We start from the raw sequence: 12356 nt of genomic DNA, 5'->3' as shown, positions 1-12356 counted from the left end.
AGAGCTTTGAATTGCTAGATCAGGTGTAACAGGATAAGTAGCAATGTTGGGTTGAATAAAAGTTTTGTGTAGTTTGAATAAAAGTTGTGTGGTGAGATGGTAGGTAGAATAAAGTTTTGTAACAAAGAGAGTTCTTGAGACAGGTTTTATTTATTTGGGCTTGTAATAAAGTGTAGTATGTGGTTCTTGTTTTCAACTCAACCTTAAAAGATCCTGAGTAGTATTAGTTCGGGGTAATTATTATATTTATATTCCGCTTGTGCAGATTTAGTTGTAGTTGTTGTTAATAATGCCCCAAATTTATACCCCGGATTTGGAGGGTGTTATACCAATGATCATATATTAATGTAAACTTTATATATTTATATATATATATATACATATATATTAAAATATATTCTTGAAATGATTACAATATTGATAAAATGTTTTACTTTTTAAAATATTCCAAATCTTATAATAATATTTTTTAAGTAAATATAGTAAGTAAAAAACTTAACATATAATAATATTTTAATGTATCCCAGTATGGCAGATCAAAGAAACTGGTGACGTGTGTCCAATTATGTGAAACCCCATATCCATCAGCCCTTTCTTTACTGTGCAGCTTCCCAGGTAGCGGAAAATCTATTCTCGCAAACTTCCTGCGCACTGTGAAACCTGTTGGACGCCGTGGACGTTTATTCAAGAACCCTTTATGCAATCCATAAAAACTACTCTTCCTGCTGTGCGGCAACTGTTTGGCCTTGACTTCTCCCATGCAAACATGACAACATAGCTTACCCTTTGTTGACCACCCGCTAACCATTGCTAAACCCGGGTAGTCACTAATAGTCCATAACAAAGCCGCCCTCAATATAAAATTAGTCTTTGTAGAAGCATCATACGTCTCCACACCACACTGCCACAACTGAATCAACTCATCAATTAAAGGTTAGAGATAAACATTTAAATTTTTTCCAGGATCATTAGGCCCAGGTACTAGTAAAGTCATGAACATGTATGGATCCTTCATGCACATTGAAGGAGGAAGATTATACACAAAAATTACAACAGGCCAGACCGAGTAGAATCCTGAAGTGCCATTGCTATAGGGAGGAAATCCATCTGTTGCAAGCCCAAGTCTGACATTGCGAATATCCTGTGAAAAATCTGGATAATTTTTATCAAATTCTTTCCATTCCTCTCCGTCCGCAGGGTGGGTAAGAACCCCTTCAGTGACAACTCGGTTCTTGTACCATTTCATATGTTCAGCAGTGCGGGCGGACATATACAATCGTTGTAGACGTGTTGTGAGAGGAAAATATCTCAAAACCTTTCTCGGGATGGTATTGCTCCCACCTTCTTTGGCATCTTTATATCGACTTATTCCGCAATATCTGCAACAAGAATTATCCTTATCATCACCATAAAATAACATACAGTCATTCTCACACGCGTGTATTTTTTCATAGCCCAAATTAATTTTCTTGACCATTTTCTTAATATATCAGTACTTCGATGGAAGTGTGTGCTCTTCAGGCAATACATCAGCAATCAGACTAAGCAACTCATCAAAACTCGTGTCACTGCAATTATTTTGACTTTTGAAGTGCACTAATCTCATGACAAACGTGAGCTTGGTGAACTTGGTATTTCCCGGATATATAGGGGCATCAAGATTGTGCAGATTAGTGTAAAATCTACTTGCTTCAAAGTTCGGCTCCTCAGGAGTATGATCTTGGTCACCAAAATCTTCAGGATTAGTATAATAATGTTCACCAAAAGCAGCCCTTAACATTTCATATTGATCGAACACATCTTCATGTTCTATATTCATATGTTCATTACTTGACCGTCTACCTTCACCATGATAATACCACACAGTGTAACTCTCAAGAAATCCAGTAGCAAACAAGTCAAACTCGACATCTGCAATACTTTTGAAGTATCTATTTTTACACGTATTACATGGACAACTAATTTCCCCATTCAATTGCTCGCAATTTCTTTCTGCAAATTTTAAAAAATATTTCACACCTTCACAATATTCTTTCGTCCAACCATATCCGGTGGGATTAGTTCTTCGATTTATCCAACTACGATCATTAGACATCTACAATATAACATAAAAGAAAGAGTATCTATAAAAATCAGATTTTTTACTTTAAAAATATACACTTACATAACAAACTTATAAATCAACCACATCATTTCGTAATAAGAATATAAAATTGAAATGGTTATAGTCACAAGCATTGATGTGTGAGTATGTGTTCAGATTTGTGCATATATATAAACACACATGATTCAAGAAATATAAATATTTAAATTGGCATAAAATTGCAGAATACTGAAAAAATTAGATTGCAAAAGAATGCTTACAAGAATGCTTACATTGATGAAAGATACAGTATCTTCAAGAGTAGTAGTGAAGAAAAGAAAAGCAGGAGCGAAGAAAAGATACAGAAGTTAGGAAGAAATTTTGAGAAGCAGGAGAATAGGAAGTCGGTGAGTAAAAGTCTGAGTAAAGTTACTTTCCCAAATAAAGTGATTCAGTCCTTTAGACGGATAATACCATTCCGTCAAAATGAATGGTAGTAAAAATTTTATAATTATAATTTTTAATTTTATATCTTATTACTAACATTAATTTTTTAATTTAAAAATTAGATTATAATTATTAAATATATGAACTTTTGACTGATTACTACATCTGTCAAAATGTAAGTCCTCCAAAAAATTTGGCGCCAAAAAATAATAATAATAAACAGGTGAGCACCAAATAATAATAATAAAATAAAAATGTTTAGACTGAATTTACTGTTCGTCAAAAGTTAGAGGTCCAAAATTAGAATTCCGTCACAAGCTCTTGCTTATATATAATCAGTCAAAAGATTGCTGGTCAAAAAAGGGCAGATGTGTTGTAGTTATATATAATACTAGAAAAATTACCGGAAAATGAAACTCATGTTGGTAATTAATATTCGAAAAATAGCCCATTATTGGAAGTTTATGTTGCATGCATATAATAGCATAAAATATTTTAACAATTATTACTCAAATTTTTGAACATATAAAAAGGATGAAGAAGTTTTAAGTCCTTGAGCAGAAATTACTTGAACGTATTTTTAGTTTTATATCAGGGTGGTGTTATTTCATACCAAATAGTTATAAATACGGTAAAAATTGTTATTATAACGATGAAAGATTAGGAATGGGGAAACATTATGTAAGAAGAAACTTTTCAGGAAATATAAAATTCAACATTACAAGTTTTCCACATTGTCACAATATTGAGATAAACATAAAAAAATTTAAATGGCAGCCACTCAGTCCATGCCTTTTATCAGCCACATTTATGTTAATGTCCGGGGTCCGCATCTCATTGCATTCGTCTATAAGTATTTAGGATAAAGCTCCCAACCACAGTCTGAGAATAAAGTGAATGGTAAACAGTTCAAATTGTTTTAAAGAAAAACTAGCACACAAATTACTATGTAAAAATTAAGAAAATATCTTACTTGCATTGCGCTAGCTGCAACTAGCGCACCAGCCACCTCGCCTCCTATGACACGGCCATCTGGGCATGAAAGTGAAACACTTAAGCCACCCATCCTGCATCTGCCTACTCCAGTTTCCGCCACCGTAAAAGAGCCAGTCAAAGATAAAATTTGAAATTGACCCTGCAATATATGGTATATATAAACTTAGTATGCATACAACCAATAAATTGGAGTTTAATTTATAGTACCAAAATAATGAAGATATGATTCGAACCTCGTAGACGATTGTGGCACCAGAAGAACAGGCATGCGAAATCATGGCATTACGAACAGTTCCATTGGCGGAAATTATGCATATTCCTCTAGGCCCATTCTCAACAAGGGACATAATCCTTCGAATCAGATCCTGAACAAAACAATACGATATAACTCTTAGAATGTACACGTTTACACACTATAGAAAAACCATTTACTGAGAACTAATATAAGAAAAGAAAAAATAGAAATAGTATATATACCTCTCCAGAATTTATTTGAACCACATGCACTGTGAAGCCTGCAACAGTAGTGTCTGCCAGAATCTCACCTTGACAAATGAAAAGGCAAAGTGCTTTTAGTTACAGTAATAATAACTCAGGAGAAAACAAACTCTCATTCTCATAACCAACAGTGAAAATTAGATCTCATTTGGTCATCACTCATTATCACCTATATCAGAAAACAAACATACACATACACACGTATACGTGTAGTAAGCATAAACTTCCGTTAATTATTAAAATTTAATTGCAAAATATAATTAAAAAATATGTTATTCTACCAAAATGTATTTAAATCATTTTAAAATATGCGCATAAAATTAAAAGTAAATAAGTAATTTAAAATGAAGTAGTATATATATTCTCAGAAATTGTTACCAAAAACCTCTAATTCCTTTTTTAAAATTATAAAAAGAAAATTAACAAAAATCCTTTGTTCTAAAAGGTGATGATTTATCGAAATTAAATGCTAACTAATAAAAAACTGTAACCGATCGACTCAATTATAATTTTTAGAACCTGGGACAGAATTTTCAGCTGAAGGAGACAAGTTGAATGCATGAGGTGTTTGCGAAACAATCCTCGGCACCGAAGGTGAAACAACAGCACTAATCAGTGGCGGTGAAACAACATCACCTCTCATTGGCATTGATGCAAATGCATTCATCATCGGGGGTGAAGATACAACACTGGCCATGGAAAGTGAAGTATCATCCATTCCTCGAGACACCACCATATTTCCAGCCGCTTCAGACCTTCGTGGCCTTCCATGCCTCCTCCTTTTTACCTGCTCACTGGGGGTGTTCAGGTCCAGGGTAAACTTTATTTGCTCTCCTGCCATGTTTTATAAGGAGTAATTTAAAGGGTCTCTGTGTGTTTGTGTGTCCTTTTTTGGTGTGAGAATTTATAATATATTGTAAATATTGTGGACTTCTATTGTATATATTGGGGGTTTGGTTTAGTAAAAGTAGACTTGCCTATATTAATGACACTGGTCTATTACTTACCAGCTACTATCTATATAGCAAAATACTTTTTTTTCCTTTCATTATTCTTTATTATTTGTACTAATATGTAATTTTCTAAATATATCTACAACACATTCATTTCTATATCTGTAACCAAAATTGTTTATCGATTATGTTCATACATTAATTTCATTCTCTACATAATATGGATCAAAATCCGGTCTACATTCATCTAGAGATGTAAAATTAATTACGAGCATGTACCTACTAACAATTTTTTTATGTTACAATTTATTTAAGAGACGTGGTTGGTTGGATTAAAAATTATAGAAATTAGTCAACTTACAGGTAAACATGATATAGAAATAATCATATATTTTCTTGGAATTGACAACTATTATTACGTGAAAAGCATGTTAACATTAAAAAATATTGTGAGTATATTGTAATTAAAAAAATTATATATAACCCGTGCGAGGCATGGTTGTATTTATCATTATATATTGTAAATTATAATTTTTATATGTTGGTGATGAGATTCGAACCTTGCACCCCCTTATATAAAATTTTATAGTAATATATTATAAATTTAATATGTTGTTGGTGAGATTCGAACCTTAAATCAATTTATACAATTTCTTTTAGGATTACATCTAACAGTTCTTATCAACTGGATTTTAAACATCTAATGACTCTAAATTGACTGACCAGAGGACTACCAACCAAACTTTCAATGTCTCATCTTTAATATAATAGTATACATTGTGTTGGTGATATCGTTAAATATTATATTCCATAATAAGATGTTAAAAACTCAAACTTTGGTTCAAATTATATATTTAAGGTTCTATTGGAAGCTAATTTTACCAAAATAATAGGCATTTCTTTTACCTAAAAAATTATAAGTGTGAACAAGTTCACACCAAGTCAGTAAATGTTGGTTTAATGACTCAGAAACAGCTTAAGTAAAAGATGAAGGAAGTCAAAATAAAAAAAAGAAGGAACAGCCTAGAAAGAACATAAATGGAAAGGTAGATGTTAATAAGGTGAACAAATACAAACCCAATCCTAATGCACCTAGAAATGCATGTTTAAACTATGATAGTACTAGTCATCTTGTTGTTTATTACAGGAAGAATAAAGGGATAAACACTGTTCCTCCTAAGTCAGAGTTTAGGAATAGAATAGTTTGATACAAACCATGGAATCCATGTTTTCATTGTGGTACTGTTTAGCATTCAATTTACACATATAAAGAGTATCACATTTTGTATTATGATTATTATGAACTGAAACCCTCTTTAAATACATAAAAAGTTGTTCCTGCACTGCATGTGTAAAATCTGATATTAAGAATGTTAGCATAAACTCTGATTTAAAGTCTTCTGTCACAAATGTTATCAAACTTAAAAAGGCCAAAGGGTCCAAGCAAGTTCGGGTCCTTAGAAACACTAATTAATCATTTATTTGATTGCAAAGTAACAAGAAAAATTCTTTTATCTTGGACAGTGGATGTTCAGGATACATGACTGAAATAAATCCCTGCTATCAGAGTTTAAGGAGGAGGCTGGCCCAAGTGTTTCTTATGTAGATGGCAATTTAGAAAAGACTTTAGGATATGGTAAAATCAAACTTGAAAAATATCATCATTGAAAATTTAGCTCTTGCATCACAGAGTTCTTTTATCTTAATATATATCTCTGGTGGAAAGTTTAATCCACCAGAAAGTTTTTAAACAATCCTATTTATTTACTTTGTGTTTGAATACTTGAATTATTTTAATCTGCACTACTGCATATTCATTCACGGTTATATATATTTAAAAGAGTTTCTCTAAATTTTCAAAAGAAACCAGAATTCTATTTAACCCTCCCCCTTTTGTAATTCTGTTGTTAGATTGTTAGGGAATAACAATAATCTAATTCTGTATTTTGTAACTGTATTCCTTGAGTCTGTAAAAATAGTTAAGTAGATTGGACTGGATGATTTTTCTGTGAACAACCTTCAAGCTAAGGAATAAACTCAGGACGAAGATCAATTCATGATCATGCATCAGGGAGAAGTATAGTAGCTTGGATTTGAATAATTCTGTTCTAGGAAAAATGTTCTAGGTCAGATATCGACAAGTTACAGATCAAGGGATATCAAGAAGTCTGTTGAGAATTCCAAAATGACTTCTCGAGAAGTCTCAAGAGATATCGATAAGTCAAAATGCATGTAGAGATCTTAGATATCAATAATTCAAAAAGCCTATGTAGAGAACTCTAGATATCAATAAGTCATTTCTTCATGTAGAGAACTCGAGATCTCGACAAGTCAATTCTTAATGTAGAGAACTAGCGATGTCGATATGTCAAAAACCTATGTAGAGAACTGGAGAAGTCGACAATCTATTCTGCATGTAGAGAACTGGAGATATCGATAAGTCATTATACTTATCGATATGTGACATCTCTACAGAACAAAAGAGATCTCGACAAACCATCTCGAATTCAGAATACAGACAAGTTCAAGATTCAAAATTATCAGTCAACAAACAATTCATTCACTGAATTGGATAGACTACAAAAGCAGCTTGAAGAATACAAGATGAAGGGCCAAGATTCACTGGACAGAGGATGGTCACGGACCTACAAGATTCTGTACAGATTTACTACCACCGGAAATGGAACTAGATAAGATAGCTTTAGAAAGTTTGTTAGTGCATTTTGGTGCAAGTTTTGTGAACCCGTGTTGTTGGTATATAAAGCATGCACGGGTCCTTAGTTTAGGTGTAAGAAAATAGATCTGGAAAATATCTTGTATTCTCTCTCAAGATTTGTAGATGAGTTCTTATTTCTAAGAACACAGATTTATAGCAAAATAAATTTGATTAATACAATCAAGTGAGTTTTTGATATCTTATTTTGTGTGCTTACTGTCAAACAATTTATCCCTATAAATTCATTTCTGCTTTGTTCAATTTAAGCCAAATATTTTCAAAGTTAATTAAAATCCAAAGAAACACATTCACCCCATGTGTTATATTTCACTGCACTCAATATCTAACACAGATCTTTACCCTCATTAATATAAAATAGGGTTTTATCAATTGTACCTCTTTTGAAACCACTTTTAATCAGAAATTTCGGCAAGTATTTCATACCGGCTCTTGGTGCTTGTTTGAGTCCATAAAGTGCTTTGTCAAGTCTGTAGACATAATTAGGGAATTTTGGATCAATGAATTCTGGTGGTTGCTCAACATATACTTCTTCTTCCAGTTCTCCATTTAGAAAAGCACCCTTGACATCCATCTGAAATACTTTGAATTTCTTATGAGCTGACATAAGCTAAGAAGATTTTGATAGCTTCTATCTTTCCATATAAGCAAAGGTTTCATCATAGTAAATGCCCTCTTGTTGAGAATATCCTTTTGTAACAAGCCTAGCTTTGTTCCTGATTATGGTGCCATCTAAATTTTTCTTGTTCTTAAAAACCCATTTTATACCAACTACTGACTTGTTCTTTGGTCTAGATACTAGCTTCCATACTTTATTTCTTTAAAATTATTTCAACTTTTCTTGCATAGCTGTAATCCAGTCAGCATTTTTGGGTGCATCTTCTACTTTCTTTGGCTCCTGCTTAGAAAGAAAATTGGCATACAAACATTCATGTTCAGTTGCACTCCTAGTTTGAACACCAATATCAGGATCTCCAATTATGAGATCAGGAGTATGATCTTTTGTCCATTTAATTGTTCTTGGAAGTTCAGTCCTACTTCCTGATGCTCCCCTTAAATTTGATGCGTCATTGAAGTCATTATTATGTGAAGCTCGCCCTATGTCATTTCTCTCAGTTCCTGACTGTGTAGAGCTTCCATTTGTAGATTGTTCACCAAATTGATCATGATGCTCAGTTGAATAATCTCCACCTGATAAACTATCATTTATTGAATTTGTATAACCTGAAGAATTCCCATTTGACTTAGTATTTCCTGACCCGTCTTATTCTCCTGTTGTATCATCAAGATCTGATTCACTAGAGGTGTTACTGGTTGAGTGTTGATGTTGCTTCCCCTCAACATATGCATTCTCAACAACTAATTCTAGATCAACATCACCATTGTCAGGATTTAACATGTCATCAGTATTTGCTGGATCATCAGGATTTGAGTTAATTCTTGATTTTTCCTTCTCATTTGCAAACACCGGTTCTTCATGTGATTCTTCTTCAAAACCAGGAATTTTTTTGTCATCGAAAAACATATGAATAGATTCAACAATAGTTCTTTTTCTTAGATTGAAAACTTTGTAAGCTTTAGAGATAGATATCCAACGAAAATGCCCTCATCTGTTTTTTTGTCAAATTTTCCAAGCATTTCAGGATGTGTTCTTAGTATAAAGCGTCCAAATCCAAAGATGTAAAGATTATTCAAGCTTGGTTTCTTTTATTTGATCATTTGATAAGAATTTAATACATGCATGTTTATGAGAGTTAGATTATGAGTATAACAAGAAGTATTGACAGCTTCAGCCCAAAAATAAGTTGGGAGATTTGCTTCCACAAGCATTGTTCTTCCTGCTTCAATCAATGTTCTGTTTTTTCCCTTCCACTACTCCATTTTGTTGATGAGTACCTGAAGTTGAGAATTGTTGAGAGATCCTTTTGTATCTGCATAGTTCATCCATCTTGGAATTTTTCAATTTTGTGCCATTATCACATTTGAATATTTGCACTTTGTAGTTTGAGCCATTTTCAATTAACCTCATATGATCCATAAGAATATCTGAAGTCTCATCTTTCCTGTGCAAGAAAAATACCCGTATAAATCTGGTAAATTCATCAATAACAACTAGGGTGTACCTTTTTTTGTTGATAGACATGATGTTCACGGGACCAAAGAGATCCACATTTAGCATTTCATATGGCTTTTTAATGGATGATTCTGACTTGCTTTTAAAGGAGGTCCTATTCTACTTGGCTTGTTGACATGAATCACATAGACCATCAGGAGAATAGTACATGTTTGGTAATCCTCTTACCAAACCTTTCTTCACCAGTTCATTGAGATTATTGAAATTTAGATGAGAAAGCTTTTTGTGCCAGTTCCAACTTTCATCTATTGATGCTTTGTTTATCAGGAAAGTCTCAGGTCCATCTATATTTGCATGAAGTTGGCTTCATATATGTTCCCATGTCTGTATCCAATTAAAACAAATTTCTTTGTTATTTTATGAATCACTTCACATTAAGTATCATAAAATATAACATGGTATCCTCTGTCAGGAATTTGACTGATGCTCAGGAGATTGTGCTTCAGTCCATCTACTAGAGCTACATCTTGAATGATGACATTTCCAATAATAATATTGCCATATCACAGTTTTTTCCTAAATGCCATTGCCATAGAAACCATTGGTCCAACTTTCCTCTCATATTCTGATAACAAGAATTTATTTCCAGTCATATGTATAGAACAACCACTATCCACCACTAGCACATTTTTTTCCCTGCAATCATAAATGAAAAGATTAATTAGCATTTTTGAGAACCCACACTTGTTGGGTTCTTTTTTACATCTTATGTATTTGTGCAGCAGAAGACTTCCTGATAGGATTTGGACCATTAGGATTTGCACCATTAGGATTTGTCCTATCAGTTTTAACTCTATAAGATGCATGTCTATTCAAGTTAGTATTGCTAGCAGAATTTGCAATTTTATTCAACTTGGGAAAAGGATCATAACAATTGTGATTACAGACTATGATACTCATTATAACTATAAATTGAATGCCAAACACTATCACAGTGAAAACAAGGATTCAGTAGTTTATAAAATATTAATCTACCCCTAACATCAGAATCAAAAATAACAATAGCTTTCTTTTTAATCTTCACGCAATCAATAACAATATGATTAGAATTATCACACTTAAAACAAACTTTTCTACGAGCATCAGGGATATATTTATAATTGTTTGCTTTATTAATTTCCTATTTTTCCATTTCTACCTCTTTTGGAACCCTGTTTCTCTCACTTATTTTCTTTTGCAATGTCCTTTAGAGAGAAAACCTACGTTTTTACCTTTCTTTTTAACAACTTTCATCTTAATTTTCCTCTGATTTGGATTTCTTGGGGTAGATCTTTTTTTATAGACTGACTTAAGTTCATCTTCTATAATACTGACAAATTTAACTGGTGTTGTATTAGTGATGTTCTTATCAATATTTTTGTAACTTTCTTCATTATAACCTAGACATTATTTCTGATTTTTATCTATGATCATACTGTAGACCTTTCTTCCTGAACTCATCCAAATTTTAAAAACTTGTCTCTCCTTTTCAAGAACCTCTTCTTGCATGGCATATTTAATATTCATCAAAGTTTCATTATGCTTAGCTCTATTACATGCAGCTTCAGTTTCATGCATACAAATTAGTTCAGCTTCTAGATGATCTTTTTTCCTTTTAAGTTCTCTGTTCTCAAGGACTAGACCTTCATTTTTAAGAGATTTATTTTTGAAATTAACATGCAAAGATTTCAAGAAAGTTTTTAACTCAGATATGTTGTCAGTATTTATGCGAAAACAGTCATTGATACCTTGTTAGCAGAAAATACATCATCTCCATGAATTTTCCATTAGAGCATAGGATTCACCATCACTGTCAGGTCCTGATGAGCCCATCCAGTCTTTATTTGAAGTGATAAGTGCATTTCCAGTTGCTTGGGACATTCAGTAGCAAGGTCTCCTCTTTTATTACAGTTTTAACATGTCACTTTTTTCTTGTCAAACTTTCTTCCCTTTGAGTACTGATTTTCCTTCTTCCTTGTATACACCTCACTTAAACAAGTAGATGTTATACAAGTTAAGCCTTGTTTATTAATGGAAGCAAAAATAAGCTAAACATAATTTATTTAACTAACAAAAGTTCAAAATCTTCAAAATAGAGTTCTCTAACAACCTCCAAAATAATATGGAATAAAACATGTCATTGACTTTATTTTAAACTAGATAAACAAGGTAAAATTTGGGTGGCAATCATCACACCCCCGCTTTACCCCTGATTACATGTGGAAATAAATAAATATGAGTGAGGCAAATGCCCAGTACGAATATATCATTAAATTGTAAAATAAATGAATACATTTGATATTAATAATTAGCCAAGAAGATGAGTAATATGACAGTAAATATTTAGAGTCAAGAAAACAAACTACTCCAAAAAAATCAAAGAAATGGCTGAGAACAAGTAAGGTGGGTAGTAAGGACATCTTATAAAACCTCTGCTCGCTAGTAAACACCAAGCAAAGCATAGTACAAACAGTTCCTTCTTCGGTTATCCACAAGGAGGATAAAATGAAATGTATAAAACATTTTCACAAA

General features: G+C 32.6%; 2 protein-coding genes across 2 annotated transcripts; both read right to left on the bottom strand.

The window, feature by feature from the left end:
* Positions 1-469: 469 nt before the first annotated feature.
* On the bottom strand, positions 470-2095 carry LOC141715028 (uncharacterized). Its single transcript, XM_074518516.1, has 3 exons — positions 1497-2095; positions 983-1379; positions 470-901 (listed from the first exon to the last, which is right to left on the bottom strand). Exons 1-3 carry the CDS (start codon positions 2093-2095, stop codon positions 470-472), a joined length of 1428 nt encoding a protein of 475 aa, XP_074374617.1.
* A 1095-nt stretch (positions 2096-3190) lies between these two features.
* On the bottom strand, positions 3191-4915 carry LOC141711065 (AT-hook motif nuclear-localized protein 10-like). Its single transcript, XM_074513511.1, has 5 exons — positions 4544-4915; positions 4004-4071; positions 3760-3891; positions 3504-3665; positions 3191-3412 (listed from the first exon to the last, which is right to left on the bottom strand). The coding sequence occupies exons 1-5, from the start codon at positions 4863-4865 to the stop codon at positions 3365-3367; spliced, it is 732 nt and encodes a 243-aa protein (XP_074369612.1). The 5' UTR covers positions 4866-4915; the 3' UTR covers positions 3191-3364.
* Between the last annotated feature and the right edge of the window lie 7441 nt (positions 4916-12356).

This window comes from Apium graveolens, chromosome 3, assembly GCF_009905375.1.
Source record: "Apium graveolens cultivar Ventura chromosome 3, ASM990537v1, whole genome shotgun sequence".
NCBI classification, from domain to species: domain Eukaryota; kingdom Viridiplantae; phylum Streptophyta; class Magnoliopsida; order Apiales; family Apiaceae; genus Apium; species Apium graveolens.
The sequence above is the reverse complement of the archived record's forward strand: the minus strand, read 5'-3'. Positions and strand labels throughout refer to the sequence as shown.

Bases quoted from the DNA above. Each gene is read 5' to 3' on its own strand.
- LOC141715028 (XM_074518516.1), bottom strand. From the start codon at position 2,095: ATGTCTAATGATCGTAGTTGGATAAATCGAAGAACTAATCCCACCGGA. The intron at 1,380-1,496 runs GTACTGATATAT...TTCTTGTTGCAG, and splicing joins GAGCACACACTTCCATCGAA to ATATTGCGGAATAAGTCGAT. The intron at 902-982 runs GTACCTGGGCCT...CAGTTGTGGCAG, and splicing joins ACATGTTCATGACTTTACTA to TGTGGTGTGGAGACGTATGA.
- LOC141711065 (XM_074513511.1), bottom strand. From the start codon at position 4,865: ATGGCAGGAGAGCAAATAAAGTTTACCCTGGACCTGAACACCCCCAGT. The intron at 4,072-4,543 runs GTTCTAAAAATT...TCATTTGTCAAG, and splicing joins AGCTGAAAATTCTGTCCCAG to GTGAGATTCTGGCAGACACT. The intron at 3,666-3,759 runs GTTCGAATCATA...CATATATTGCAG, and splicing joins GTGCCACAATCGTCTACGAG to GGTCAATTTCAAATTTTATC.